The sequence below is a fragment of the Rhinolophus sinicus genome, chromosome 14, assembly GCF_057876585.1.
Source record: "Rhinolophus sinicus isolate RSI-liver-muscle chromosome 14, RSI-T2T, whole genome shotgun sequence".
Lineage (NCBI taxonomy): Eukaryota > Metazoa > Chordata > Mammalia > Chiroptera > Rhinolophidae > Rhinolophus > Rhinolophus sinicus.
In genome coordinates, this window is record NC_142514.1 from 187,457,717 (window position 1) to 187,481,624 (window position 23,908).

Sequence of the window (23,908 nt, forward strand, 5' to 3'; positions counted from 1 at the left end):
TGTGATCCCCCAGGGCAGGTCCAGTGTGGGCAATCCCCACACCCATGCCCAGGAAGGGGGCAGCCCATCCAACAGAGGGTCTTCTGCCCCTCCATGGGCACCTTCTCAGGCCCGGCGGCTGGGAAGCCCAGCTGTAGGTGAACTGCAGGGCCACTTGCCCTTCCCTCGTATGTGGCAAACAGAGGACTCAGCAGCCAGAGGGCCAGGCAGGGGAGCCGCCACCCCAACCCTGACAAGGTGACCCATAGGCTCCCCCACTGAATAGCCAGGGGAGGAGAGGCTCTGGCTTGGGGGGCATTTGTTTGAAAAGAGATCATCTTTAGAACGATTTTGTTTTCCCCAGGGGCCGACGAGTCACTGCTGAGCTCCTGGAGGAGGAGGTGGGTTTGAGCCCCCAGCTCCAAGGCCCTGCGTCGCAGCCCCCTCAGCCCGCTGCCCAGCACAAGCCGAAACCTGGGCCCACAGACACCAGAGCTGCCCGTGAGCCCAGCCCAGAGGTGAGCTGCTGCGGCCTGAGGCCCAGGCGGTCCCCACACCCTCAGAACTGAGGCTGCCGGTCTGCCCCAGCCCCACAGAGGTGAGTATCTGCACCCCAGGCAGGGCCGAGGCATCTGGGCACAGCTCTCCAGGGGTGCAGCTCTGTGCAAGGGCCTGCCTCCTTCAGTGCTCAGCGCCCCTAGGCAGTTTTAGTCCCAACCCCCGTTTTACAAGGAGCTGAGGCTCCGTGAGGCTGGAGGCGTTTTCCAAGTCACATAGCTGGTGTCTGGGACTCAGGTGGTTGCTCCAGGCACCTCTGTCCCTGGGGTCTCAGGTAGCAACGAGGTCCTCTGCAGGGCTCTCCTGGTAGAAGAAGGCCAGAGGGGGCAGGGAGCAGCTCAGGGGAGAGGGCAGGGGTCAAGGTGAGGACAGCATGGAGAAAGGAGAAGAAAGAGGAGGGGAGAAGGAAAACTAAGTGAGAGAGGAGTCAGGAGACCCCAGGAAAACTGGGCTCAGCTGGGTACCCTGAGCCCTCCTCCCTGCCCTGCCCTGGGCTGCTGGCTGTGGGGCCTCACACCAGTGTCTTGACCTCTCTGTGTTCCCATTTGTCACTCAGACTTGGGAAGAGCAAGTGAGATAATGACCACAGGGAAAGACACCAGGGCCCCCAGGGGGCCTTACAAGTGTGCTGTCATGATCCTATTGTGTTGGAAGCTGGCGGGGCTTCCTGTGTGTGAGTGGGGGTTGGGGGGTCACTAGAAAGGCCTGGGGAACAGAGCCACCTCAGGCACTTCTGGAGCAAGCTGGGCGGTGACAGAGTACGCTGATCAGGTACTGGCACGGGGCATAGGCAGACTGCTCAGCGGCAGGGTCCTGGGGAGCGGTGGGAGTGAGGGCGGCTTCGTCCTCATGCCTGACTCCAAAGCCACAGGGGTCACCGTTCAGAGCCTGCAGGGGAGCCACCCAGCCCGTGACCCCTTCCAGGCCGGTTTGCCCATCTCAGAGAGAAGCCAAGAACATTCCTCTAAAGGGGTCTTTAGTTCAGACACCGAATCAGCCGGTACAGTGGTGGCCGTGCCTGGGTCCTTCCCGCATGTGTGGCTGCAGCCCCCACCCCGACCCTTACGTACTGTTGGCTTTTGGTTTGTTGACCAGTGGCTGGCGGTGCCTGTGCCTTGGGCGGCTTGTGCCGTCGGTTCCCCCTCCGGTCCTGGCGGTTCCGGCTGGCCCTCCCAGAGCCAAGAACGTGGTCCGGGCCTCTATAGTGGGCAGCGGCCTGCGGGGGCGGGGGGAGGGGGGGTGAGGGAGGGGTGCTCAGGGACCCTCAGAGATGGAGCAGGGTCTGTGAGTGCTGGGCTGGGTCCCAGGGTGAGGGCAGCTGCCAGGTAGGAGCCAAAGTGGGGAGGATACCAGGGAGTGAGCCAGGCTGACTGCTGGCTGTGGAGCAGGGAGCCGGAGGGCAGGCTCGCTGTGGTGAGTCGCGCCGCGCATGTGGGGTGCTTATTCTTTTCCGAATCTGGGTTTGCCCGTTGAGAGGAGAGGCCAGCACTGCCACCGTGTGGGGGTAGGGCATGGGGACGGTGGCCCTGGAGGCTGGAGCTCCGGAGGCCAAGCTCTGCATAGGAGACCCCAGTCCCCAACATGCTCGGGTGCTGGCAAGTCCCTTCCTGCTGTGGGGGGCCGGAAGTCGGGGAGTCCGGGGCTGCTGGTCCTGGCTGGGGGTGGCCAGTGCCCTTTTTGAGCCCTAGGGTGACCCGGATTTGCTCAGGGCAAGCCTGCCCCTTCAGCCATACTTTTGACTAAATAAGGCAAGGGTTCTTGGGTAGCCCCACAAGGGAGGAAGAACATGTCTGTCATCCATGCTGCGCCCCCCTCCCCCGGGCCCTGACATCTCAGCCTGACACCCCAACATGGCCTCAGCCTTCCTACCTCCAAGGTCCAGGATCCATCTCCAAGCACCAGGCAGAGGCTTCTCCAGGGCAAGCGCCTGTGTGGGGCAGAAAGCAGGGGAGGGGCCCCCAAATGGGCCACTGGTGTGGCTGTCAACCCCCCCACCCCCCGCACCCCTGAGGAGCTGGAGAACCCACAGTCTGAAGTGGCTCACTCATCCCAGTATGTCACCCACCCCTGGCCTGGAAAGCAGGCCTGGAAGAAAGGTGGAGGGCCCAGAGCAGGGCCAAGGGGAGCCCCTCATTTGTCTGTTGTGAGCAGCCACCCAGCGCGGTCAAGGCTTTCTGGTCTGCTCTGGGCTCCAGGGGCCCCAGATCCTGAGACAGGCTCGATTTTCATGCTCCCCACCCCAAAATGTACAAGTGGCCATGGAGTGGCCAGTAACTTGTACACAGCCAGGCGTCTCTGCTGGCGGCTCCCTCCTCTCCCTCTGTCTGTCCTATAGGCACACCGAAAGGCCCCAATGCCGGGCCTGGTGAGAGGGGGAGGGGCAGTGATGGGGGGACAGGCCAGATGTTCTTGGAATGGGACACGGGGGTGATTGATGTGGACTGGAATTTGAAGGGGAACATTCCCCACGTGCCTTGGGCTCTGGGTGGAAAATGGGCTGTTTTTCATGGGGGCAGGGGTGGTCTCCTGGTCTTGCCAAGCTAAAGTGAAAGGGCTGCCTCTGCCCAGCCCGAGTCCCCACACCTGTCCAATGGCATTAACCCCCACCTTCCCAGAATGTCAGGCTTTGAGCTGCCCCACTTAGAGCAGGGGTGACAATGGGGACAAGCGATGGCCACTGTACTGGCCCCAGGACCTCCACCATTCTGCTACACCCCCCACCCCACCCCCAGAGCCTCCTCTCTGGCAGCTTCCCCCCCCCCCCAAGATCTTCCTGGGATCACTGCCCCACACCCCCAACACTGCCCAATTCTGAGGGGGTGACCCTGTTCCCACCAGCTGCACCTCTGGTCTAGCTGAGTTCAGCATTTGCATTTACGGAAATGGACTTTCCCAGCCAGGCTAGGGAGGCCTTTCCTGAAAATTCCCAGAAAACGAAAGGAGACCCCTGGCACCCCAGCCACCACTGTGCAGTCCTGCCCCCCATCTTCTCTTCTCCCCCATTTCCTTTTCTCTCTCGCATTACCCAAACAAAATTGGTTTCACTGTAGTTTGGGGACTGGGCAAGGCCCAGGCTGCGCTCGCGGAGCGCGGGGGCGGCTGGGGTGGCCGCCGGGGGTGCTCCTGGGTCCCCAAGCCGAGCTGGGGACGAGCCTGCCCGCGGCGGCAGTTGGGCCGCGGCTTCGCCTAGGCTCGCAGCGCGGGAGCGCGTGGGGCGCGGCGGCAGCGGGGAGCCCGCGGGCCTCTTCGGAGGCAGCCGAGCAGGGAGCAGGGACCCCAGAGCGCCCGGGGAGCAGCGCCCCTGTCGCTGCCTCAAGGCTCTCGGGTTTCTCCCTCCACCCCGATGCCCGCTGAGCCTCCGCCGTAGAAACGCTCTCGGTGTTGAGAAGGCAAAAGAAAGGGACAGTATTGCCCTGGGCGCACGCCCCGGGAGCCCCGTGCTCCCAGCCCATGCCGCCCGCGCTTGCGTCCCGGGGAGGGCGCCCCTGCTCCGCGCGTCCCAGACGCGGTGGATCCCCAGCGACGCGCGGCTTCCCCGGTCCCCGGGAGCCTGGCTTCTCGAATGCAGACCCATCTTCGTGGTCCCAACCCACCCAGCAAGTTCCCCACTCCCCCACAAAAGGCGGACAGGATTTTTTTTTTCTTTTTCCTGGGATCCTTCAAGTTACAGGCTTGCTCTCAGGTCCCCAGAACTCATTCAGCATTTTCCCAGGTCACAAGAATTTTCTTGGACATTAATTACTGGGGACCTCAAAACATGTCAAGCCCCCAGTGGCTTCCCCAGATTTACACTAGTGGCCCTGGGTCCCCAAACTCACTGGGTGTTTCCTCCCAGGCTCTTAGCAGTTTTACACACCCCCTCCCAGCCCCACAGATCAACACAGCACCGGTCCAGATCCCCTACAATTTAAACATTAACCCCCTTCTTTGGTTATGCTGACCAATTTGCCTGGCTCCCCAGAATGTTTTTCTGGCACTCAGACGTCTGTCCCCAAACATTTAGTGGAGTTTTCTTGTGTCCCCACAATTCTGGACATTAACCACGGGGTCTCCCAAGCTCCTGTCCCTGTTCTGATTCCCCACACTGAAGCCCTGTCCCCCTGGCTCCCCACAGGGGACATTATCCACAAAATCATTGAGTTCCACAAAATCATTGGCCCCAACCTGGGTTCCCTAAAATTTACACAAAGAATACCAGGTCCCCCTAACACACTAAGCAAATTTCCCAGAACCCTCAGAACCCCTTGGTAGCGAGGCTTCCTAAGCCTTTACTAAGATTTAGGCATCCGAAAAGCACACCAAGGCCTTTTCTGAATCACAGTCTGCATTCTGACTTCCTGAGTGCCACAAAATTGAGAGGGTGATTTCTGATCCCCAAAACTCATTGAGCTTTTTTTTTTTTTTTTTTTTTCCTGTGGGCCATGAAGATTTGGGGCATTCATTTCTGTAGCTCTCCGAGCTTCTGTCCACTACTCACCTTCCTTCACATTTAGACACTGTCACCCAAGCCCCCAAAATGCACAGAGCAATTACCCAAGATGCACTTAGTTGTCACCGTGGGTTCTGCAGGTCCCCCCCCCCATGGTCTTGCAGGTCCCCTGGGCCACGCTGCACACAAAACAAACCCTTGCACAGAGCCTGTGCATGTTACATCGGGCTCTGTGCAGTGTCCCCAGTAAACAAATGTTCTAGACATTTTCTCTACACCATAACATTTTGAAGATTAAAAAAGTCCTCTGGGTCCCCCGAGCTTACTGACAAGAACCCGGGTTTTCCAAAATGCGGACGCTGATCCCAAGTCCTGGGACATCACTGGGCCCTTTTTCTGATCCCCGATACTTGGACTTGCTGGGTTCTCTGAAATATTAGGCATTACCCTCCAGACCCCCCAAATGCATTTAGTGTTACACTTGGGTCACAGAAAGCCACTGACTTCTTGAGCTCCAAAGCACCCCACGCACTCACTGAGTCACCCCAAATTTAAACAACATTTTTTGGGTCCCTCACACACTAACTCTCTCTAGATCCACCAATTTTGGACACTGATTCTCCAGTCCCCACGACTTAGGAACTCTTAATCCTTTTCCCCTAAAAGTTAGATACTGACCCCCGATTCTCCTGAGGACTCAGCAACTTCCCTGGATCCGCAGATTCAAAAATTATTTTCCTAGGGCCTCAAAATTGAGATACTGTCTCCCAGCCCTCCAAAATAAATTAAGATTTATTTTTTTCCTCCACAAAACAATTGAGCTTTTTTTTTTGAACATTGATTTATGGGTCCCCTGAGTTTATGATCCTTGCCCCAAGTCCCCCTAAACTTAGGAAGTTTTCCATGCCCCCCAAAGTAAAACTGCCCAAGGACTAAAAAATATCCCCAGATCCTAGAAATCCCAGGCAGTACAGGCCTGTGTCCTACAAGCTTTCTCGCCACAAACCAGGAGCCCTGAAATTTAGCTGTCAGTCTCCACTGGACAATTTCCAGGGATCCCCAAAACTTGGGCCACATTTTACTAGGGTTCCCCTAATGCAGACAGTGCCCAGGAAAACAGGATATTTCTTCCTGGTCACCAAAAATAAAGTTACAGTAATGAAATCAATTTTAAAAAATGAACTCTAAAGGCCGTTGGTTTTCTGCATTCCCTAAATGTACTAATAACATCCCAGGTTCCCCCCAAATTTAGATCCTGTTTCTTGAGTCTCTAAAGGACATTCAGAATTTCCCCCGAAGCCACAACAATTATGAAAGTGGCTTCCCTTGAGCGCTGCAAGCGTCCAGGCCATGAACTTGCATTTCTAAAGTGTGGAAATTAATCTCCACTTTACTCCACCACGTGGAGATTTTGCCTAGATCCCCTAAATGTGTCCATTGTTTTCTTCCCTCAATTTTAGACAATGTGCCCCTTGGGTTCTCCCCTTTCATGTAGGGAATTTTTCTTCAGTCACCCAAAAACCTACCTCCCCACAAATTGGTCCGGGGCTCCCCCAAACACGCTGACCAAGAAGCTGGGTTTCCCACATTTTAGACTGAGATTCCTCACCCCCTAATTGCACGGAGCAATTTCCCCTGATCCCCCAAACTTGGACTCTATTTTTCTGGACTTTCGAATTTAGTCGTTAATCACAGTCCCCACATCACGGGGCTTCCCCTGGGTCCCCTCCTTCGAGACACTCATTCTCCTGGCCTGCAAATCAAAGCTCTGACTTGTGTCCCCGATTTCTGGGCATTGCGCCCCGCCGTCCTCTGCAGTCCCCCAGTCCCGCGCCCCGCGGGCTCTGTTCTCTGCTCTCTCTGTGTCTCCTACGAAGTCCCCGGAGCCCCTCGGATTTGAGAAATTTCTGTGTCCCCAAACACATTTGGCCCGGCAGCGTATCCGCCAGGACGTGGCAGAACTTCTCCCGCGTCCAGGAAAACGACTGGGCATTGCCCCCAGTTTCCCCCAAATTTGGGCATTGTCCCCGGGTCTTCCAACGGGCTGGGCGTTGCCCCCGGACATTGGGGACTGCCCCCGGGGTCTCGCTCACCTTCAGCTGCGTCCACCGCCTGCCGCAGAGAGCTCGCTCCTGTCTCGGCTCCTAGCGCGCCCGCGAACACCTCATCCAGCCTCGCGGTGAGCTCCCCGTTGCCTCCGCGCTCCGGCCCGGCTCCTGGTCCGCACCCACCGCCGTCTCGCCGGGGCTGGCGCTCGCCTCGGGCGGCCTCCGGGGAAACCAGCGCGGGGTGCGGGAGCCCGCTACCGGCTTGCCGCTGGGCGGCCGCGATCTCTGAGGCTGGGCGCCCCGAAACCCGCGTCGCTTTCGTTTGCTTTTTGCAAAGATCGTAATTGTGGGAAAAACGCCTTGGCGGCCCCGAAGCTGGGCGGGCAGGGCGCTGGGTCCGAGGGACGCCGAGGAGAAGCGCACCCCGGCTCGCGTGGCGCTGCGCGGCGCCTCCAGCCGGCTGGGCAGAGGACTCGGGGAGGTGCGCGCGGAGTACGGGCGAGGTGATTGATGGCGGAGCGAGGGGGCGAGCCCGGCGCGGGCTTCCGCAGCCGGCGGCCCCTTCCCCTGGAAGAGGCCCGGGCGGCCAGGGCTCCGGGGGGCGGGAGGGGCGCGGGGGGCCTATGCGTGGTTTTGAGTTGGTGCAAGTCACGACTTCTTACATCGTCCAAACTCTCCAGGAGATGGTTTCCCCAGACCCCCAAATTATCGTGGTGGCCCCCGGGGCTGAACCCGAGTCTACGCAAGTCCAACGCACTGAGGACGGGGAAACCATTATCCGGATATTTTGGGTGGGCCCCAAAGGCGAACTGCTTAGACGCACCCCGGTGAGCTCGGTCTTGCAGGTAGGATTTGAGGGATGTTTCCCGCTCTGCTTTTCTCTCCCCGGGCAGACGCAGCCTCGGCAAGGCCCCACGCCTGCCGAGGCCGGCCCTCCCCATGGACCGCACCTGGCGGCCGCCTCAGCTACTCCCGAGTTCCCGCGCGGCACCGGGGGGCGCTCGGGATCTGGCTGCGGCACGAGGCGCTGCGGCACGAGGTGCTGCGCCTGCTCGGGCAGGTGTCGGCTGCGCGCCCCGCGCGCGCCCAGGGATTTCCCCCCTCCCCCGCAGTTCCCAGTGGTACTAGGGGACCCCCGACCCACGCCAAGACACCTGCGCCCTTACTCTGACGTGCGCCCCTGCCACGTAGCTGCCTGGCGGGAAGCGAGGACCCTTGCCACCAATAGGGTCTGGGACACCACCCTGTTCTCCCCGCGTCCCCCTTGCACGAATGCAGGGATCCTTGGCACCCTGGAACCCGAGATGGGGCCCCCAAACACTTTGGAACGGCTATTTGGGATTTCTTGCACATTCTGCTGTTCCCTGCCCCCAATCCAATCTCGCCCCCGCGCACCCCACGGCCCCCCCACACCGCCGCCCCCCGGGGCCCCGGGGCCCCAAAGCCCGCGCCCCCTCCCCCTGGCTCGAGTTGCGGGGGCGGTCCGAGGGCGGGGCGAGGGCCCGGCGGGCGCCCATTGGCGCGGGCTCAAGGCCAGCGGGGCCCGAGCGGGCGCCGCGCCGCGGGGTGGCGCGGCTATAAGAGCCGGGCGTTGGCGCCCCCAGTTCGCCTGCTCTCCGGCGGAGCTGCGTGAGGCCAGGACGGCCCCCGGCCCCCCCTTCCGGCCGCCCCCGCCTCCTGGCCCACGCCCGCCCGCGCTCGGCCCGCCAGCGCCTCCACCGGGCTGGCGGCCCCGCGTCGACGCCGTCCGCCACGCTGCTGACTCCCGTCTCGGGCGCCGTCGGCGGGGTCGCGCTCCGCCGGGCCTGCGGAACCCCCGCCGCCTCCTCTTCTATCTACCTCAACGCCCATCCCGCTTCGCCCGAGGAGGCGGTCCCCCCCGCAGGCAGTCCGGCTTGCAGGCCGCCGGCGTTGTCATCCCCCACCCCCGCGCTACCCCCCCAGCCCTCCCCGGTGCGCAGCCTGGCCGCTCCCACTCCTCGCTGTGTCCCGAGCGGGTCCAGCGCTGCCACCGCTGCCCCCCCGAGACCCGGGCTTGCGACGGCCGAGGGCTCCGTCGGCCCAAACCGAGCTGGGTGCCCACGGTCCGGGTGACGCCTCCGCTCCGCCCCCCTCAGCACCGTCCCCGGCCCCCGACGTTGCACCCTTCCCTCGCTTCTCTGTGCTGCCCTCTCCCCCTCTCCAGCCTCTGGTCCCGGCCCCTCGCTCTCTTTTCTTCCGCAACCTTCCCTTTGCTCCCTCCCGTCCCCCCCAGCTCCTTGCCTCCGACTCCCTCCCCCCCTTCACGCCCGCCCTCGCTCTTTAGCCGTCCCAAAGTGGATTAATTATACGCTTTCTGTTTCTCTCTGTGCTTTCTGTCCCGCTGTGAGCCTACCCGCCTCTCGCTGTCCTCTCTCTTTCTCACCCTCTCTTTGGCCCCCCCCTTTCACGTTCACTCTGTCTCTCTCACTATCTCTGCCCCCTTCTATCCTTGATACAACAGCTGACCTCATTTCCCGATACCCTTTCCCCCCCTAAAAGTACAACATCTGGCCCGCCCCAGCCCGCAGACAGCCCGTCCTCCCCAAACAATCAGACGATTCCTACCCCCCAAAAAAAAGCCATCCCCCCGTTCTGCCCCGTCGCACATTCGGCCCCCGCGACTCGGCCAGAGCGGCGCTGGCAGAGGAGTGTCCGGCAGGAGGGCCAACGCCCGCTGTTCGGTTTGCAATACGCAGCAGGGAGGTGGGCGGCAGCTGTGCCGGCTTCCAGGTAAGCGTCGTGAGGGCCGGCAAGGCTGGTGGGGGCGGGGGCTGGCCCGGGCGGGGTAGGGGCTGAGGGTCCACTTCCCTGTGGCGAACCCCGCGCTCTCCCCTGCGCCGCGGAGGGGGCGGGGTAGGGGCTTCGGGAAATGCCAAGAGAGGTGTGAGCTGTCTGCAAAGGCGACTTCCTGGTCGGGTTTTTGGGTGCAGGGGAGTGCTGCTGAAAGTTTGTGATTTGTGCCGTGCGGGGGCGGGGCCGTCCCCCCAGGGTGCTGGGTAATGAGGAGGGGCGCAAGTCTCAGAAACCCACCCTGGTATGTTGACTCTGTGCCAGCAAGAGGGAGAGAGGAAAACTAGGTGGGCGGGGCCAGGATGGAGCGAGGGGGGCCGAGTTGGCAAAAGAACCATGCCAGACGCCACATTTGCAATATCCCCCCCTGCAGCTCCCCTTTCTCTGTCCCCAACAATTCTAAGCAGGAATCTGGGGAGAGGGGCTGCTCCGGGGCTCAGAAGGGCAGGACTGCACAGCCCAGAGGGGCTAACTGCCCCTGCCCCGGGGGCAGATGGAAGTTTCCACAGAAGGAGGTGGAAAGCAGCCCCCACCCTTGCCCCCCATTGCCCTGTGCGGACTTGGGCTGAAAGTACAGGATGAGCGCCCCCCGCCCCCCATGGTACTCCGCTCAGGGATGGTCCAGGGCTAATGGTTGGGGGTGCAGGAAAGAAGGGACTGGCTGGAAGGGGGCGGGAGCAAAGGGGCGGAGGGAGTGGTCAGTGGGGAGAGGGGTGGGGGGTAGGGTGGAGCCGGGGCTGGGAGGAGCCCGCTCAGACATAAAAGCTGAGGCACTGACCAGCCTGGGAACTGGACATTAGCTTCTCCTGTGAGGCGGCCCTCCAGCCTTCTCCTCCACCTCCTCCAGCCCCAGGAGCCTCCTGTCCAGCTGCAGGTAACCAGCCTTTGAGCGAGAAGCCCACTGCCCTCCCGCTCTGCCGATCGCCTCCGCCCTCAGCCCCTCGGCTGCTGCCCCTGGGCCCCTGCCTCCTGCCTCTGGCACCGCCGTCCATGCTTCCCCTGCCCCTGCCTCCTTGGGCAGTCTCGCTCACCTGGCCTGCAGTGCTGCATGCCTCTTGTCCAGTTCTCTGCTCTCTGCTGGTGCCCTGGACTGGACCCCACACTAGAGAAGCCTGGCTTGTAGAGGATGGAGCCGCTGCTCGGACGCGCCGAGTCATGAGCTGGCCAAATCTGTTGTTAGTCTGGAAGGGGCAGCAGTGGGGGCAACAGGGAGGCCAGCTGGGGTCCAGGCCAGGGCAGCAGGTGAGCGAGGTTACCCCCCGACCCTTCTGTGGAGCTGGCCACAGCTCTTTAGTGAGCTGAAGCAAGATTGTCCCTTCTTGTCCCCTCATCTCCTGCTTGATTTATTGCATCACAAATCCCCTGGGCCAGCAGGCAGCAGCCTCACTCCAGGCTGGGAGGCCATGCTGCTCACTGCCCCTGTGCCCACCGAGTACCGAGCCTGGGAGGGGCACATCTGGGCAGCCTGTCCGGCCCTTTGCTTGAGTAGCATCAGGGTGCCAGTGAGCTCAGAGGCACTGGCCATGACTGTCCCCCCCCAGAAGGGGCTTGTACTGGGCCTGCAGAGGGCAGGCTGGGGCTGCCTTCCCCGGGGGCTTCCCTCTTCTGGAAGGGGCAGGGCAGCTTGCTGTGTCGAAGGAGAAGCTGAAGCCCCTCTTTCAAGCCCCCCAACTCCGTAAGGGACCAGTTAATCCTTGCCCCAGGCCTACAGCCACAGGGCTTGTGTGTGTGTGGGTGTGTCCTGAGATGTGCTCCTCCTTCCAAATTGGGCACCAAGGGACTTGGTGTCTGGCCTCAAGTTGGCCTAACCTGTTCTCTCCAGCTTTCCTGGGTGGGGTTTGGTACCCCAAACTGGGAGAGGGCCTGGGGTTCCCCGAGGGACTCTGAGGTCTCTGGCCCTGGGAGGTGGGATATCAGGCCTGGCGAGGAGGCTTGTGACTTCTCTGCCTGTGTTGGGGTGCCCAGGGCAGACTGGAATTGGGGGACTGAGTGGTTCAGGAGAACAAGGGCCCTGGGAGTGTGGGTGGCACCGTTGCGCTAACCATTGCATCCTTAACCTGAGCTGTGCTCAGCCACAGACTGTGAGGGTAGAGAGGGAGTGGGGGAGGGGGAGGCGGTGGGGCTGGCCCAGCAGGACCCCCCTGCTGCTTTGGGAGGTGGGGGCTGGTCCTCTGGGATGCACACACGCTGTGGTGGGGTGTGGCTGTCTGCCATCCTGGCTGGCGCTGGGAGACCCGAGGAGTGGCCACTGCCCGGTGCTGGCCCCGCCCTCATGACATCATAGGATGGAGGCCAGGTCCAGTGTCCAGCACTGGTCCTTGTAGTTCTGGCTGAGCCCCTGCAGTAATGACAGCAGGGACAGTCCTCCCCATGTGAAATGACTCGCCAGCACTGGGTGCCAAAGGTGTGCTTCCTGCCCCGTGAGCGGTTCAAGGGCCATCTCTGCAGTTCAGATGCTTCTTTCTTAATTAGAATGGTAACGAAGGAGAAAGCCATGCTTTAAAACGGTCACTGAACTTTAAGTGTGGAAAGGGCTGTGCTTGTGTCCCCAGAGGAAGCTGGCTTTGGTCCCCCAGGGGAGACCCTGGCTGGCAGATCCGGTGGGGCTGACGGCCTCTTCTCTCCGCCCCCAGACCCCGATGGAGCTCCCGGTGGGGAAGTCGATGCTGGTGCTACTCACTTTCTTGGCCTTCGCCTCGTGCTGCTTTGCTGCTTACCGCCCCAGTGAGACCCTGTGCGGCGGGGAGCTGGTGGACACCCTCCAGTTTGTCTGTGGGGACCGCGGCTTTTACTTCAGTAAGTAGCTCGGTGGGGCTGAGGGGCGAGGGGCATACACAGCAGGTGCTCAATAAATGCCGGAGTCCTCTTTCCCTGCCCTCAGGCAGAGCCCCCAGGCAGAGCCCCCAGGACTGGTGGCGTGGGGGCTGGGGGAGGGAGGTCTCTCGAAGGTGGCCGACCCCTGGCTTCTGCCCTAAGACTTGGAAGTGCAGTTGGGACCTTGAAGTCCACATTTATTGGGCACATGCAGTGTGCCTGGGTGACACACCCCCTGATTTTCCTGCTTCAAGTGGGGGCCAGACCATAGCAGGTGGGGCTGGGGTGGGCTTCCAGAAGGGGAGAGCCAGCCTCTCCCTGACCTGCCTGTGGGCAGGGCTGCGGGGACTGGAGTTCCCCCACAGGGTTAGGGGCTGCCTGACCATTTGGTAATGGGCCCGTATTCATGATGATCGGATTTGAAATTTGATCAAATGGAGTGAAAACCAGTGGGAATAAAACTGCGTGTTGCTGGTGGGTGTGAGTGGGCGCTCAGCTCCACCTGGGGGTACAGGGGAAGAGATGAGCCCCCCCCCATCACAATGCCACTGGGGTTATGGCGTTCTGAGACCTACGCCTGAGGGGTGGGCCACAGTGCGGGGTGCCCCCTGCTGGCCCAAGTGCTTTGGCTGCTTCCTGGCTTCTCTCTTGATTTCTATCCTGGGGCTTCCCCTCACCCCTGTGCCCTGTATAGCAGGGTGGGATCCCCGGTTAGAGGTGACCTCTCTCTTGGGTATGGGCCCTTGCCCTCACCTCCTAGCAAGCTGGGCCTCAGTTTCTTTATCTGTAAAATGGGCCAGGAACTGGGGAGCAGTCCCAGCCTGACCTGAGAGTGGAGTGTGTGCTCCCTCCAGGCTCAGCCACCTTTCACAGGAGTCCGGACACCCTTCAGGGCCAGGCAGGGGTGGGGGACATGGCTAAAGCAAGTCGGTGAGGGCCATAAAGGTCACACCTGGCCCTAGCCTTTCCTATGGCATCTTCTTCTGCAGCCTCTACTTACCTACCCTGTGAAATGGGCGCACAAAAGCCAGTCTTGGCATCTCAAAGCTACTCTTTGAAAAGCATTCCTGCTTATCGAGCTTCTGAAGCTCCTGCCTGCCTGGCCTCATCTGTGCCCTCTCTCCTTTGCCTCGTTTGGGGGCAGGAAGTGGCACTCTAGGGTCTAGGGCTAGCAGCCCTGTCCTAGGGAGTGACTTCCCTGAATGGGGGGCTGGGCCGAGCCCCCACCCATAGGACCCTATGATAGAACCCCTTACTAGGGGCTCCTGTCCCTCCACCCACCAACGGCACCTGCCCTTGGCACCCTGGGGTGAAGCTCTGGGTGCTTCCCTTGCAGCCGAGACTTGGAGCCCGCGGTGGAGACGAGGGGGAGGACGGGAGGAAAGGAGGGCGTGGTTTCTTGCAGGTCCTCACTCCTCTCCTCCCGTCTTCTTCTTCCTCCTCCCATTCCTACCTGTCTCGGCTCCTGCTTAGTTCAGGGTGGCACTTGTATCTCAGCCTGGCCTTGAGGACAGGACCTTGTGGTCCCATAATGTGGGGCCCAGACCCCTCGCTGGGTGGCCGCTGAGCCAGGCTCACACCCCACACATTTTGCAAACTGCACTGGGTCTTGGGACTCGGAGGCTGTGTCCATTTTCAACCCGAGGAGGAAGGTGCCAAGAGGCCAGGGGGCTGGTCCTGGAGTATGCTGTCCCCCTGACCCTACTCTCCTGTTCAGGGTGCCCCTGCCCACCCTCCTCTCACCTCTCACCATTCCATGCCACTAAGCTGGCTGTCCCTGTAGGGTGACCGAGCATCCCGCTGGGGCCCGTCCCTGGGGGTGGGGGGGCGGGGAGTTGGGGGTCAGTGGGCTGCCTAAAGAGCCCCGGTCTGGGGAGGAACACCCACCGGCAGGTGCCCAATGCTAAAGGGCCATCTCCTCCCTCCTGTGGGACTTCCAGGCAGACCGGCCAGCCGTGTGAGCCGCCGCAGCCGTGGCATCGTGGAAGAGTGCTGCTTCCGCAGCTGCGACCTGGCCCTCCTGGAGACCTACTGCGCCACCCCCGCCAAGTCCGAGAGGGACGTGTCGACCCCTCCGACCGTGCTTCCGGTAAGACAGCCGGCCACTGCTGGGGAGATCCAGGGCTCCGGGGCCCCGCCTTTCTCTCTGGCTGTCACCTCTGAGCCAGGGGACCAGAGGCAGCCAGCTCCTTAGTCTGAACTGCAGCTAGAGAGCAATACCCATGTTGGCCCTTTGTGCCCCACTGGGGACGTTGGCCAGAAGCTGAGTTATGGACATGTCAGCGGGCACGATGACGGGTTTCCGTGTGAGCCCCGTAGGTCAGCGAGAGGTGCGCAGGCTGGCTGGGGGCTGGCGCTGGGGAGCTGGGCAACCTCTGATTGGCCATCCCCTCCCAGGACAACTTCCCCAGATACCCCGTGGGCAAGTTCTTCCATTACGGCACCTGGATGCAGTCTGCCCAACGCCTGCGCAGAGGCCTGCCTGCCCTCCTGCGTGTCCGCCGGGGCCGCGTGCTCGCCAGGGAGCTTGAAGCCTTTAGAGAGGCCACGCGTCACCGGCCCCTGATGGCCCTGTCCACCCACGACCCTGCCGCCCACGGGGGTGCCTCTCCAGAGGTGTCCAGCAATCGGAAGTGAGCCAAATTGTCGGTCGTAATTCTGCGAAATGGCCCCACCCTCCTTGTGCTCTCCTCTTGACCAGGGACCTTTCCACCAGGTCCTCCTCTGAAACCTCTCTGTGCCGTCCTTCCCAGAGGGCCTCCCCACCCCACCCCCATGCCCCAACCTCCCCATGTCAGGTTACTCTCCTCGGCCCTCTCCATCGAGCCGAGGGAATCATAGCAAAAAACAATTGGCTTTAAACATCCCCCAAATTATCCCCCAAATTATCACTCCAAATTAACCCCCCAAATTACCCAACAAAAATTAGAAAACATGAGCCCTTAAATCACACACACACACACACACACACACACACACACACACACACGCCCCCCTTAAAACTGATTGGCTTTTTAGAAACACCAGAAAAGCAAATTACCATTAAACCCCCCCCAAAAAAAAAAAAATTAATTGGCTGAAAAAGATACTAAAAAATTAATTGGCTTAAAAGCAATTGGCAAAGTAAAAGAATTCGGCATCCCCCCTCCCCTCCTCTTCCCATTTGGACCTCAAGTCAAATTGGCCATGGGCTTGAGTCCCTGACCATCTAGGAGAAAGGAGGGGACCCCAAAATTTTCAGGTGGGCACGTCATTGCTTCTCGGTCACCTCTCTGCTCATGCAAGACTCTTGGGCACTTTCAGTATGAACTGGCTTTGAGACAACAGCAGCCACCCTGACTTGCCCTCCCCTCGGGCTCCCACCACCCTGAGTCACCGTGGAGCTGGTTGGGGGGCCAGTGAGACCCAAGGAGGGGAACTGGAACATGAAAACTGAAACTGGTGACATTTAATTGGCACAAACCCCCACATATCCTGAAGTCCATCCTCCAAAAACCCACACACTCTAAAGTCTTACACATTAGTCCCCACCTAAAAGCACACATACACACACCCTCACACACACTCATCCTCACACACACAATACACCACACACACACACACACACACACACCACATACGCATCACATACGCTCACACGCCACACACATTCAGCCTCACACACCCTCACATACACCCCCATCCTCTCTCTCTCTCACACACACACACGCACACACACTCACACACACTCACACACACACACTCACACACTCACACACACACACACACACACACACACGGATGGATGAAAACAATGAGAATAACCAAAGAACCCCATGTTACCCAGATTAGACCACGTTCCATCCCAAATTCTCTCAGTGAGGTTTTCATGTTCCCTCGTTCTCCTCCCATCCCCTGGGACGTGCCCTAGGTGGGGAGTGGGTGTGTCTCAGGCCAGGCCTGGCGGTTCCATCTTTCTGAGATGAGGGAGGTGCCCCTTCCTTCTCAGCACTGTCCCCATGCCCCCCACAGTGTGAGCCCGATGCCCCCAGACCCACCATCAGTGCACCCCGCCACCGTGCAAGCAAGAAGCAGGTGTGGCCAGCCTGGAGGTGGCTGTAGCAAGCAAGACGTGCCCGACCCGAGTAGCCTGACCCCCACGTGTGCCCCCCCAGAAACATCGGGGGCTTCGCCCCCTGGGGCATGCCTGGGATCATCTTTGCTGTCCCCCAAGGGGCCTCTCAGAAATGGGGCGCCCCAGGAGGCTGGCAAAGATGATGGGGAGTGTGGGAAGTCTGGCGGTTGGAGGGGTGGGTGGGGGGCAGTGGGGGCTGGGTGGGGGGATACTCAGGGGTAGGAAGTGGCCCGGTGAGGTTTTGGTACAAAAGTCAGGAGAGAGTGTTGAGGAGACTTGCAGAGTTACAGACACAAATCAGAACCCAAATTGACGCCAATTGATCTATCCCCCTCTTAATTCGTTTCTCCTGGGGCTTGTTTCTTTTTTTTTTTTTTTGACCCCCTCCTTAGCTTCTCATGCATTCAGCCACCAAATTAACATATCCCACCCTGTAACAGGGGAGCAGTGACCAAAGCAAAAGCACATGAAGCAGCCTTCCACCATCTCTATGTCCTGCTCCCCGCCATTTATCGCCCTGCGTTTGATTTTGTTTTGATCTGTCCCTGTCGCTTGGGTTGAGTCGAGAGTGGAGCCTCCGTGGGGTGCTGGCCACCGCCCCCCACGGAGAAGTCCCGGGGAATGGGGAAGGCCGCTGCTTAGCCTGGCTTCCGGGGACAGTGGCTGGTCCCCGGAGGTCCTGAGGGGTGGAGGAGGGCTGGGGTGGCGTCTCCCCAAGTGTCAGGAAGGTGCTCGGAGGCCACGAGGATGGGGCCCCCAGCTGGCCCATGGCTGCTGGGGGGGAAGGGGCTGCAGTGTTTGAGTAGAGTGACTCCATCAGGCTGGAGCAAGTGGCCGCCTTCCGCGCATTTGGGGACCTCTCCCCCCACCCCTCGGTGACACCTTGCCCGCCTCCTCAGCACCCTGTCTTGTCCCCAAGAGGCTCTAGCTCTGTGGGGTCTCCTGGGGGTCCAGACGGGGTGAGGTCAGGCAGTAGGGGAGGTCAGAAGGGAGCCCGCAGAGCAGGAGAGCTGTGGGTTGATCCTTCAACCGGGGTTGCTAGGGCCCTTAGGTCTGTGGGTCTGGTGATACCGGCCAGCCACCATCTATCTCGGTGCCTAGGGCTGCCACAGGGATCCAGGCGGCTGGGAGGTTTACCTCCCCCCACTTCTGCCCCCAGCGCAGCCCCCCTGCAGGCAGCCCGACTAGCAGTCTAGAGGCCCAAGGCTTCTGGGCCCTGGTGACAGGACTGGCATGACCCTGGGGGCGGTCCATGCCAGCCCGCCCTTGGCACAGAGGGTCCCTCGGCAGGCGCCTGGGGAAATGGGCTATTCGGAACATTGGACAGAAACCCAAAGAGCCAAATTGTCATAATTGGAGAACCCAGACAGATTGGCCTGAGATCCAAAAGGACTTCGAGGCACCCCAAATTACCTGCCCATTCAGCCAGACGCCCATCCCACCCAGTGTTAACCTTTGCCTCGCCGGGGTGGGCGCTCTGGGGGCGTCTGCCGACGTTCCTCTGTGTCTCCAGTGAGCAGCTCTCCGTGGGTCACCAGCCACCTGACCCGGCTCCCAGCTGACTTCCCGTGCCCCTGCTTGTGGCTTTCCATCTAGTCTCCTCCCCAGTCCCCCTCCCAAGTCTTCAGCGGGACCCCCTCTTGGGCCCCTCCCTGCACCATCACCTGAAGACTCCCCACGCGCGGACACCCACTACCATCCTGCTGCTGTCCAGCCCATCTCTCAGCGGCCGTGTTCGCCTCGATTCAACTCCTTTAACATGCTGTTTCTGGCAAAACCACTGCGTGGGTTTTGTCTTTAACCTTCAATGCTCGCAATCCCAATAAAATATTCAAATGTATTTTATTCTGAGTCCTCTGCTCTTTTACCTGGGTGTGGGGGTCGAGGGGTGGGGAGGGAAGCCCTGGAGGGCTGGATGCCTGCTCTGCCTCTCATAACACACAGTGAAATGAGAATACCTGAAGTCTGCACACTCCCCGCCGTGACAGTGGCCACGCACGGGCCGGGGACTCTGGGACAATCTGAGGCACCAAAGCCTCAAAGACAGCACGCCATGGGGCAGAGCCCGTGTGTGTATGTGTGTGTGTGGGGGGGGGAGGCTTTCCTGGGGACCACTGATGGGAAGCAAAGTGCCCTGCTGCCAACTCCAGGGAGCCCTCCCAGCCGTGTGCAGCTGGGCACTGGGCAGGTTCTAGAAACTGTAGCTTGCTGGAAATGGGGTGTCACGTCACCTGCATGCCCACCTGCCCTGCACACGTTCGCCCTCCCCCCAAGACTGAAGCCACGGCAGATGTCACTGGAAGCCCCCTGCCCTGCTCAGCCCTGAGCCACTGGGCCTGACTGCTCTGCCTTCTCATCTTTAGGGTCCCTGACTTGGTAAGGCTGGCATCCAAGATGCTTGAAGTGGGACCTGGTCCCTGCTCCCGCCCCACCCCCTGGTTCGGGGAGAGGGGCGGCTGGGGTGGGGACTGAGGAAATGGAGGTGGCATTGGCTGGGCTGTGACTTTTGAAGCCAGTCTTCTGGGGTCTGCAGTGGCATCCACAGGAGCAGCTGTGCTCACTGGGGACCAGTCCATGCAGAGAGTGGGAGGGCTGCCTGGAGAGGGGGGGCTGCCTGGAGAAGGTGGCCTCAGCCTTGAAGCGTAAGAGGGCTGAGAGGGTGGGAAAGACAGAGTTGGGGGGCTGATGCAGCTCTTGCAGCAGGCCCGGGCCTGACATAGGCGAGGCTGGGGGCCAAGGGGGTGAAAGGCCCAGGTCCCCCTCAGTATTGGCCATCAGACCTCAGTGAGCAGCTCGGAGACACTTCCAGGGGGTGGGCCTGAGCCCAGCTAAGGACCTGCTGCCCACCCTTTAGACCAGATTGGAGCTTCTCTCCCACCAGGACCTGCCCCTGAAGGTCCACTGCAGCCCTGCCCAGTGCCCCCCGCCTCCGCCCAGGATACCTGGGATGCTGGGTTCAGGGTCTTCCTTTCTCCCATCTATGGGCAACCCATGCCCTTTTCAGCACCCCACACTGCCCAGGACTTCCCCTTGCAGCCTCCTCCCTCACTGCACCCCACCCCACCCCACCTGCACCCCTGCCTGCACCCTGTTTTCCCCAAGACCCCCATGATCTCAACTGCCCCTGCAGCCTAGGGGACCGCTGGCCCCTCTCCCAGCTTTCCTTGGTTAGTCTGGACCCCTGACCCAGAGCTGCTGCTGCCCCCACCCCACTCAGCTTGGCCTAGCTGCTCTGGGACTGCCCAGTCCCTCTTCCCTGCCCTCCCCCTGCTCTGTAAACTCTCAGCTCACCAGCAGCGCTTGCTTCATTCATTCGTTCGTTCATTCACACACGTGGATGAGCTCCCCTATGTGCAGGGAGCCACAGGCTCAGTGTCATGGTGGGAAATGTCGGGGGTGCTTTTTTAAGTGGCATGGGCCCTAGGGAGAAAGTGACAGTGGAGTGCGGGCCTGAAGGAGGTGAGGGGGCGTAGGGGCCTCCTGAAAGGGGGGAATGAAGCAGGACCTGGAAGTTTTGGGGCTGCATCTGGAGAAGGGGGCTAGTGTGGGAGGGGAGGCCACGCCATTCATTCATTCCACAAACTTAGGGACTCAGATGATGATGGGCTGAATGCTGTCCCCCCACGGGACGTGCGCACGTCCTAACGCCCAGAACCTATTGGGGAAAGGGTGTTTGCGGATTGATTAAGTGCGGCATCCCTAGACATCATCCTGGACTTAGGCTGGGCCTGAACCCAATGACCGGGTCTCTATGAGAGAAGAGAGGGGGAAAGGACACACACAGGAGAAGCCACGGGGTGACAGAGGCAGAGACTGGAGGGCTGTGGCCACAAGACCAGGAAGGGCCGCCTGGAGCCCCCAGCAGCTGGACAGGGCAGGAAGGACCCTCCCTTGGAGCCTTAAGTGGGAGCTCAGCCCTGGGACGGCTGGATGTCCGAGTCCTGGCCTCCAGGCCTGGGAGAGGATGGATTCTGTTTTTTAAGCTGCCCAGTTCGTGGTCATTTAGGAAACTATGTGAAGATACAGCTACTCGGCCCCAGTCCCTGTTCCAGGTGCTGAGGACCCGGCAGTGAGCAGAGCAGGTGGCCACGCCCGGTCCGTGGTCTGCCACCCTGGGCCTGGTCACAGCACGTCCTGCCCACGAGGTTCTCATCTGTCTGCACTGCTGACCTCCGTCCACACCGAGCCAGGGGGTCTTTTAAAACGTCAGGCCAGGTTCCACCTCTGCTCTTCACTTCCTTGGAGACAGCAAAGTCCTCAAGAGGATGATGAAGCCACCCTGGCCTGCCTCGCCCCGCCCCTGGGTCTGGCTGAACATGCATGTTCCTGCCTCAGGCCTTTGCATGGCTGCCCTAGCCTGGACCACTTTCTCTGCAGACTGCCTGGGTTGTGCCCTCATCACTTTAAACTCTTTGCTGAACTGAACCCAGCTCGGTGGAGCCTGCCCTGAGCACCGTCCCACAAGGGCAGTCCCCATTTGCATGTCCCCCAACTACTCCCGATGAGGACGAGGGGAGGGCAGAGGGTGACACAGGCTCTGGCCATGAGCGACTGGATAGAGAGGTGCCGTTTGCTAAGCCGGAGACGCCGGACTTCCTTCCCGGGCTGCTGACACCCCTTGGGTCTCCGTCTGGCTTTTTCACCCAAGCTGCCAAATGGCGCAGCTGTGTCCTGCTGAGCTCCCTGGGACCTCCTGCAGGCCTTGATGCAGCAGTGTGCTCGCGCCCACCTCCCCCCACACCTGCCTCACGGTCCTCTGCCCTCCCCACCCCAATGTTCAGTTGCTCCACAAGACCCACAGACCCCACCAGCCACTGGACTCTGCTGCCATCCGGCCTCCAGGCTCACCCCTCTGGCCACTCTCCACATGGGACCAGATGAGCTTGCTCTGCCAGCACACAGCCCACCACACTCCCTCCCCTTAGGACCTTCCGTGGTTCCCATGGGCTTCTGGGTGAAGCACAAACCCCAGGCTTGGCTTTCCTGGGTTCTTCAGCATCTGTTACCTCCAGTCCTCTCTAGTACTGTGGTCCTCCCCTCCCCCGCCCCCATGCCCCCTTCACATAACTGGCTGCTCTCTCTCCTGGGCGCGCTGGCATCTGCTCTTCTTCTGGAAACCCCGCACACGCTCCCTCGCTTGTGCAGTCCTGGCAGCCCCACCCCGGCCCCTGGTCTCAGGAGCCTCCCCTTTCAGGTGGACAGTGCTCTGTCCCAGACACGCTGCTCACCACAGGTGCACTGCCAGGTCCCCCAAAGCTCTCTGGTGCTCCCGTGCAGAGCTGGCCAGGGAGAAGGCCCTGAAGGGGACCTTCCAGAGGCCCCCCACCTTGGCATGCTCACCTGGCCCAGGTCTCCAGGACCTCATCCCTCACAACCTGTGTCCACCTGCCCAACTAGTCCTGGCTCCCGGGGTCGCCCATCCTCCCAGCTGCCCAGACCTGGCACCCAGCTGGCACCCCTGCACAGGTGTGGCTGGGGTGGGGGTGGCACCGACCAAGGGGCCCCCCGGGAGGCCTGGCCTTTACCTGCCCAGCCCCTGGCCCGGGCAGGCGGCAGCCTCAGGCCTGTCCCCTCCCAGCCCAGCCGGCCCAGGCCTCAGCCGTCCAAAAACCACAGAGAAAATGCCTGTTTGTGCCAGCTGTGCCGAAAGCAAAACAGTTTGTGGTTTGTGACCCAAATTTTTTGCCTTTTTTTCAGAACATAACAAAGCTCAAGACAGCTCCCTCCCCCAGCCCCCACCCCCCAGGCAGACAGAAATGATCTGTTTACACTGGCTCAGAACGATCCCGCCCGAGCTGAGCCGGCCTCTCCCCCAGGCCGTGCCCTCCGCTCTGGGCGGCCTCGGAGGAAGGGGGCGCCGGCCTGGCCAAGGGGGAGAAAGGAAGAGACACAGGCTGGGGTGGGGGCTGCTCCCTCTAGGGTGTTGGTGACCAGGAGTGCCCTTGGAGTTGGGAGTACTGGGGGGCCATCTGTCTAGTTGGAGTGGGGTTCCACAGGGCCCTGGACAGGGGAGGAGGGAGAAGACGGTGCCCCCAGCTGTTCCCTTCAGGGGAGTCCCCACTGAGTCTGCTCTCAACCCCACAGCCCCCACCCTTTTATGAAGACATAGCAGTTACAAGACTCAGGTCTCTCCCCTGTACTACACCCCGTCCTCTCCACGCACCCCCTGAAACCCAAGGCCTGTGCTCCATAACTCAGCTCAGCCGGGGAGCCCGCCAGGAGTGGGCACATCTGTTCTCTGGGGGCTGGCACCCAGAATGGACTGACAGGTGTGAGGCTTGCGGTCCCAGCCTGGATTGGGGGGGGAGCAAGACGGGCTCCTCCTCCAGGCCCAGAGGGGCCAGGCACTTGCTGGAGCCGAGTGGTGGGGACAGGTGGGGTGCCAGGTGCCCTGGCCAGGAGGAAGAACAAAGCCCTTTCCCATTCAGACCATCCCGAAGCCCTGCCCCTCACTGTGGCATGCAGTGGTCCTGGCCAGCCCTCCTGGGACCCCTTTGCACAGCTTCCGTGTTCGTCTCTTCCTCTGCCCTCTGCCTTCTCCCTGCATGGCTCCGTTCTTCATTCCTGTGCTGGTCCTGCCGTGCGGTGCTGGGGAGCAGGGCCTAGGAAGGGGTTCCTGCAGGGCTGGAAGGGCGTTCTGGGCAGAGGGAACAGCATGGCTGCTTTCGGACAGACTTGCTCTTCTGCATGACAAAGTACAGGTGTGGGGATATGCAGAGGGACACAAAGGCACCTGGTAGCCGGAGCACAAAGGGCCCTGAGTGCTCAGCCAAGTAGCTGGATTTGACCTTGATAGAGCTCTGGGCTGCACGGAAGGACTTTCAAGGGGAGACTGAGCTGCTCAGATGGGAGTTCTAGAAAGGTGGTGTATGTGTGGGCCATGCTGGAGCCTGAGGTTAGGAGGTAAGTCAGTGTGTACAGCACGAGGGAGACGCATGCCAGCGGGGAAGGGCTCGGCGTGGCCCAGTGTCCCCACATGCGCGCTCTGGTAGGTGGGAGGTTTCTCATCCCTTCCCCAGCCCCGAAGTGGGCAGCTCTGGCTCCCAGTGGTGGGGCGGCGGTAGGGGGATAGGAGCTCATCCTGCCCCAGGCCCTGGAGACATCCGGTTCTGCTCCCTGCTGAGCTGGCAGCCCCCACCCCTAGCCTGGCCAGAG

The 23,908-nt window shown here is 61.0% G+C and overlaps 1 protein-coding gene across 8 annotated transcripts; it reads left to right on the plus strand.

Moving 5' to 3' along the window:
* Positions 1 to 346: 346 nt before the first annotated feature.
* Positions 347 to 18,593, plus strand: IGF2 (insulin like growth factor 2). Of its 8 annotated transcripts, none has more exons than XM_088789801.1 (4): positions 347 to 577; positions 12,459 to 12,621; positions 14,571 to 14,728; positions 15,037 to 18,593. In XM_088789801.1, exons 2-4 carry the CDS (start codon positions 12,465 to 12,467, stop codon positions 15,274 to 15,276), a joined length of 555 nt encoding a protein of 184 aa, XP_088645927.1. In that variant the 5' UTR covers positions 347 to 577; positions 12,459 to 12,464; the 3' UTR covers positions 15,277 to 18,593. The 8 variants fall into 8 exon arrangements, with proteins under 8 accessions (XP_088645927.1, XP_088645928.1, XP_074193018.1 ...); XM_088789802.1 differs by lacking the exon at positions 347 to 577 and adding an exon at positions 7,027 to 7,145; XM_074336917.2 differs by lacking the exon at positions 347 to 577 and adding an exon at positions 7,695 to 7,859.
* Positions 18,594 to 23,908: the final 5,315 nt, after the last annotated feature.